The sequence below is a fragment of the Phalaenopsis equestris genome, unplaced genomic scaffold (genome assembly GCF_001263595.1).
Source record: "Phalaenopsis equestris unplaced genomic scaffold, ASM126359v1 Scaffold000002, whole genome shotgun sequence".
Taxonomy (NCBI): Eukaryota; Viridiplantae; Streptophyta; class Magnoliopsida; order Asparagales; family Orchidaceae; genus Phalaenopsis; species Phalaenopsis equestris.
The window spans coordinates 11,234,824-11,241,991 of record NW_018164444.1 but is presented as its reverse complement, the minus strand read 5'-3'; the positions used below and the strand labels follow the sequence as shown (position 1 = coordinate 11,241,991).

Genomic DNA, 7,168 nt, shown 5'->3' with positions numbered 1-7,168 from the left:
TTAATTTTACTTAAAGAATTAATTTGTTAGTTAATTTAATTTGCTCAATTATTTTTTTTTAAATTTAAAAAATAATTACAAGTTGTTCATTAATGTAAAATTTTCATTTTATAAATTCATTTTTCTCACAATTTATAATAATAATTACTTTATATTAATAATAATATTATTTAAAAAAAATTAAGTACCCATCTCCTATGGGGGTTTATAATTTTCTTAAAATTTAAGAACTGCCTCAAACAAACAAGGTGTGCATGCTCTTTAAAAAAAAAAAAATCAATGGAACTCCTAAAAATTTGCCTTTTTTTTGAATATGTGGGTTAGTAATGTAAACTCAATACTAATTATAAAATATAAGAATGTATATAATTCCGGTAGGCTACGGATGATGATTTCAATACACGACCTCACAATTTTTACGAATATAATGTGATGATATTACATTTGACTTTTTATGACTAATACATAAAAATGTCAGCGACTGATTAGAACACTTGACATATAACATAAATGCGACCATAAAGATGATTATTTTTCAGTCTTTTCCCGCTAAAAAAAAAAATTTAAAACACCGACTATTTCATATAACAAAAAAATATCACTTCTTTAACCGGTAAAAGACGAAATACATCTTTCATGCATAAGTGAGACGACATATATATAAGAATTGAAGCTCAGACATTAGATATGAAAATACATAATCAATTAATCACGAGCAGATTTGATCAAAAGAGAAAGAATAACACAAAAGATAACACATTATAACAAAAAGAAAAAGTCCTAATAACTCATTTTCAATCACACTACCAAGACTCAAAGCTTAGAATGCTTCTTTATGACATCTTCATAGCTTTTCATGGACTTGGGTGATGGTAAATTACAGACAAGGGTAACATTTGACAAGGACAGCAACACTTTCTCCCCTGTAGACTTGGCCTTCCATTGTTGGACCTTCCATACCTACAACAGGAAAGGAAACTCAACTTACTATATTCATAACATGACAAAATGTTTACCGAAAGATGAAAGTATTCATTGTTATAAAGTTGACGTAGTTCTAGCCATTAGCCAACGGTTATTAGAGCCTTTGTATCAGTGTTTCAAAAAGATTATTGATTGTAAGAGAACTTAACTTGTATCGTAAATGATATGAATTTAGGGACATTTCCGGACGTACCACAAAATTCTTATGTATTTACATATATAACACTTAAGCTCTACTTTTTACATTAATATCACGTAAATCTTTTATATCACATTAAAAATACTACTATTTTAACTTTTAAAAAGGGAAATGCACACTTTCATGCATAGGTGAGGTGTCATATATGCAAAAATTTAAGTTTAGGTGTCAGACATGTAAATACATAGGAATTTAGTGGTATGCATGTAAATCTTCCATCAATTTATGTTATTAAAAGAATTGAATTGAAGTTCCACACATTTAATTGGTAGGTTTGTAAATTGAGAAATCCATTTTTTCTTGACACGAAGAAAAAAAATACACTATATGGACATAGTCATGGGTCGATTAACATCTTCTACAAAAATATATGATTAGTTTTTTTAAATTCTAAATGTAAGTTTATTTTTTGTTACTAAGGGGATGAGAATTAATGAGATAAGCTACAAAATATGTCTACATAATTTTAACATGTTTTGATATGTTTCATGTGAATGGTGGGGAGTGACCGATGCCATTTAGACTTCATAATCATTTACTTTAGGGGTTTTTACATACCAACAAATCAAAACATTAAATATAATATTTTAATCATCCAAAACTTTACTAAAAAAATTCATGAGTGGGTTTAGGAGGGTGGCTGTAATAAAAAGGTGATTCCTAAACTGTAATATTTAATATTTTGGATGATTGATACGTAAAAACCCCTAAGGTTATTCTATATAAGATCAATAAAACCTTTGAATGTATACTAGGATGACTGATTTACTCGACATTAAGAATCATCATGTTCTAGAGGAAGTACATATTCCTTCTTACTTGTTCAGATATTAAGATTGACCGGTATGTCTAAATGGGATACATGACATACCACGGAGATGGACAATGAAGCTATACTATCTTTGGCAAATCCAACTCGGCCAGCTTATATCGTAGATCAACTATACAATCAAAACTTCAATTTAACAAATCAGTCTACAAGAGTTATACAGGCCAATTAAACGGACTTCAATATATTTATTGCATTTTCTTAGTTTAAATAAAATATGTTGCACTAGATAATCTCGCTCATGTTGTGTACTCCTGCTGCTCATTTTTTATCCTAGTATTGTAATTCTAGTCTTACAAGCAGTGAGCTCAGATAAATGCTCGTGTAAGCTAAAAGTATTGCTAGTTCATAATACGGGGAATTATTTCTGCAATAGTTCCTACTTTTTCTTAGATTGCGCGTCAATACACCAATGAACATTATAGACAAATCTTCGTCCAGGAGAAGATTATAGACAAAGTTTGACTGTTTGTCTTAGAGGACAAAGTTAAGTCAGCTTAGCTAACAAATAGCTTTGTGCCCTATTAAAAATAACCAATTGTTAATAGCTCAAATAAGCAAAGCCATTTGAGAATATATGTGCTAATACCGTGGCCGTAAAATAGTAGTGTCAAATCGGCAAAACCACTTGATAGAGTCTACTAGCCAAACCTTCTGATTTAGCATATGAGCCAAACCATTATATAAGACCTATTGGCCAAATCACTCAATCAAAGAGCTCTGATCATAAACACTTATGTATTGAGCCATTAGGCCAAACGAGATAGACAAAAAACTCGAGCCACATTCTTACTGACATGAGATTATTTTGAGTGTGAATTTAATAATATATTTGATGTGATATTTATTTTTTGGAGTGAAGTGCCAAAATAGATCCCAACTATTTTCACGGGTCGTTATAATCCCAGAGTTTATAGAAGTGTCAATATAGTCTCTGAATATTTTAAAATTGAGTTATAATAATCCTCGATGAGGATAATTTTAGCCATAATTTAAAGAATTTGAAAGCTATTTTGACACATTTATAAACTCTACAACTAAAAGGATCTCATTGAAATAGCTGGGGACTATTTTAGCACTTTACTCTTAATTTTTGTGAGTTTAAGTTAAACTTAATTTGTTACTTTCAACAAACTGTTGCCGAGGATAGATGAGATTTTCTTAAGCTTTAAAATGATATATTTCATATGAAAATTTCAAAATTATAGAATTATAGAGTTTTATTTTAAGAATAGACCCTTTTAATTGAGATTTGCTATAATACGATCATCATTGAATATTTAGGCAACTTTGAACCATAAATTTATTTTGCTTATAGAGGGCCAAGTTCATAAAATTAATTTATTTAAATAAATTTCAAGCTTTCGTTTGAAAACTTCTATCAATACAACCATTATCGGGGATTCATGAGTGTGCAATTTCAATTGAACATTATCATTTGAAAGTTATTAAAGCATTAATCCTATTAACTCCAATCCTTTCATGGAGGGTCAAACTAGCTAATTGGTGTCTCAATCTTATTAACTCCGATCAGGATGAGCAGACTAGCCAAAGGTGGGACTTACAAATTTTTTATATAGACAGAGCGGCCTGGTCGAGAGTATGGATAACTTAATGATCTTAAATTGAATTTTTGAAAAGAGAGATTTTTCCAAAATTATAATTTATACGCATCTCAAAGTAATATATATTTCAATATAAACTCATATGCAGCTTGCACAACAATCTCAAATCAAATATTCAGGCATTATATATGTTTGTTAGAGACATGTGAGCATTTTATGATGTGCACGCATTATAGTGAAATATGTTTGTTAGAGACATGTGAGCATTACATATGTTGGCACAAAACTAAATATATTAGAGATAGTATCTTGTGAATAATTAAAATTGATCGTGCATACTTTTAAGATGAATGCATGAATCTTGAGGCAAAGCACAGGTGTTGAAGGATAACCCAAAAATTTGTGTAAGTCAGAATTATCCAGAACATTAGGTGCTTGCAAGTATAGTTGGATGACCAAAGAACTTGCAAGTTTTCATTTTAAGTTTTGACAAAATTCATCTTCTGTTCGCTTGTGTAGGAATGTTGCGGATCCGATGAAGAATTGGGGATGAACGAGAATTTTCTAAGTGCATAGTAAGTCATGGCTTTCATCTTTTAGTGTTTGGATCTAATGAGGTGGGGCCCAAGAGCATCTCTTTCCAAAGAAGGTGCCATGCGTTAGTTCACCACATTTGACTGTTTTTTGAAGGCTGTTCGAGAGCAAATTGGGCGGGTGGGTCAAGCAAATGTAATTCCCACCAAGCTTAAAAAAGCACGAATGATCAATATCTTGCGACATCAAGGTTGGGGGTCTTCAAACTTAACACACTCAATAAATCATGCATAGGCCATTTCCCCTTTAGTATCCACATAGAAGTATAAATTTTCATGCCGCGTTTGAACAACATGCACAAATACTTAAATGTAGGATTTTTCAGCCGAATTGGTACAACCCACACCGGAACTTAAAGTAGGTTTCCTCGCTGATGAGGCGATGAGATGAATTTGATTTAAAGTAAATATCAATTGATCGTCATGTCGATATACTCAATTTGACTATAAGTTTGTAAATTGGTTAATGGATGATCTTGATTTTTGAATTCGGATACTCAATTTGACTATACATTTGTAAAATTGGTTAATGGATGATCTTGATTTTTGAATTCGGAATGTTTCTTGCTCAAAATGCTTCTAGATTCGTGCATGATGATAAAAATTTGTTGATAAAACATCAATTCCTCGCATTTTTGAATGTCGATACTCGTGTCATTCAAAAATATAAGTTATTGGATAAATCTCTACTATAATTTTAGATATTCCAAAAATTAGTAAGTTAATTGGAATGAGAATCTTTGACATTTTTAAATTATCCAAATTTACTTATTGATGCTTCTTGATGTCTTTAAAAATGTCAAAATTAAGTCTGGAACGAAAAATAGTAATAGACATTTTAGAAAAAAAATACTTGATCATTTCTTTTGTTGTCACTATTGACGGCGGTCTACACGTCTGGGCACGTAGGCATGTATGCTCATGTGCACATGTACGACCGTGCGAACAAATGAACACAATGGTGTGTTTAATGATGTAGCATCGCACATGGGTGAGAATGAGCACACGAAAGGGTGTAGCGGCACGTGCGAAGCCTCAAAGAGGTGCACAAGCGGGCGCATGCGCGAGGGAGCAGGCATGCATGTAGGGAGGGGCGTTCCATCTACTTGAATGCGTGCAAGTTAGGGCCCTTGGGCAAGCGGAATGGTTATGCAATTGTTCCCATGACTAAAATCATTTACAATTGTTCCAACTATGGCATGCAAGCAAGTGCATGAGTGGCGTGCGTATACGTGCGTAAAGGCACAGTGCACACATGCTGTCGTGCATGCGCTCTTGTGCGTTTGCATACTCACAATTTTGCTAGTGGAGCAAACCTTCAAATTTTGAATTTTTTTTATTGTTAAAAAAAATACAATAAATGCCTTCTTGAGGGGGAGAGAAGTCACAAACCTCCTATAAAGGCTGTAGTTGGTTACCTAATTTCTTCCGAGTTTTATTGCCTAACCATATTGAAATTGTTGTTTTCCTTAAGCTAGTGTTGCCTACCCATATTGAGGTTGTTGTTCTCAATTTAAATTCAAAGAGTTGTTGCCTACTCAAATTCAGATAGTTGTTGCCTACCAAAATTTAAGTAATTTTGTCTACGTAAATTCAAGTTGTTGTTGCCTATCCAAATTCAAACAGTTGTTTGATCATTTTTAGGTTGCTTTTGACTAATTTTCTTAGAATATTGTTGTATGAAAATTTTTGGATTGATTTGCTTCATAGTAATTAAAAATCATAATAATATAATTTTGAACTTTTTCTTGAAATAGATTTTGACCTTGTTGTCTTTTTTGCACAGACATGATCTTCAATTTGAGAGCCTCAAAGAGGTGCACAAGCGAGCGCATGCGCGAGGAAGCAGGCTTGCATGTAGGGAGGGGCTTCCATCTACTTGTATGCGCGCAGGTTAGGGCCCTTGGGCAAGCGGAATGGTTATGCAATCGTTCTCATGACTAAAATGATTTACAATTGTTCCAACTATGGCATGCAAGCATGTGCATGAGTGGTGTGCGTATACGTGCGTAAAGACACAGTGCACACACATGCTGTCGTGCATGCGCTCTTGTGCTTTTGCATACTCACAATTTTGCTAGTGGAGCAAACCTTCAAATTTTGAATTTTTTTTATTATTAAAAAAAATACAATAAATGCCTTCTTGAGGGGGAGAGAAGTCACAAACCTCCTCTAAAGGCTGCAGTTGTCATACTGAAAGATAGTGGTTACCTAATTTCTTTAGAGTTTTATTGCCTAACCATATTGAAATTGTTGTTTTCCTTAAGCTATTGTTGCCTACCCATATTGAGGTTGTTGTTCCCAATTTAAATTCAAAGAGTTGTTGCCTACTCAAATTCAGATAGTTGTTGCCTACCAAAATTTAGGTAATTTTGTCTACATAAATCAAGTTGTTGTTGTCTATCCAAATTCAAACAGTTGTTTGATCATTGTTAGGTTGCTTTTGACTAATTTTCTTAGGATATTGTTGTATGAAAATTTTTAGATTGGTTTGCTTCATAGTAATTAAAAATCAAAATAATAAAATTTTGAACTTTTTCTTGAAATAAATTTTGACCTCGTTGTCTTTTTTGCACAGACATGATCTTCAATTTGATATTGATGATATCAAAGATACCAATAGCATTGAAAATAATAATTGATTTTAAGCTAATTTCTCCAGAGTTTTATTGCCTAACCATATTGAAATTGTTGTTTTCCTTAAAGCAATTGTTGCCTACCCATATTGAGGTTGTTGTTCCCTATCTACTCAAATTCAGATAATTGTTGCCTACCAATATTTAGGTAATTTTGTCTATATAAATTCAATTTGTTGTTGTCTATCCAAATTTATTTTTGACTAATTTTCTTAGGATATTGTTGTATGAAAATTTTTGGACTGCTTTGCTTCATAGTATCATAATAATAAAATTTTGATCTTTTTCTTAAAAGAGATTTTGACCTCGTCTTTTTTACACAGACATGATCTTCAATTTGATATTGATGATATCAAAGATAT

General features: G+C 32.2%; 1 protein-coding gene across 1 annotated transcript in view; it reads right to left on the bottom strand.

Annotated features, from left to right (window-relative positions):
* Positions 1-740: 740 nt before the first annotated feature.
* The window catches only part of LOC110038785 (1,4-dihydroxy-2-naphthoyl-CoA thioesterase 1-like), a 10,430-nt gene continuing 4,002 nt past the window's right edge, over positions 741-7,168 (bottom strand). Inside the window, exon 3 of the mRNA XM_020743690.1 lies at positions 741-960. Within this exon, the coding sequence (XP_020599349.1) occupies positions 814-960 (147 nt within the window). The 3' untranslated portion in view covers positions 741-813. The remainder of the gene's footprint in view (positions 961-7,168) is intronic.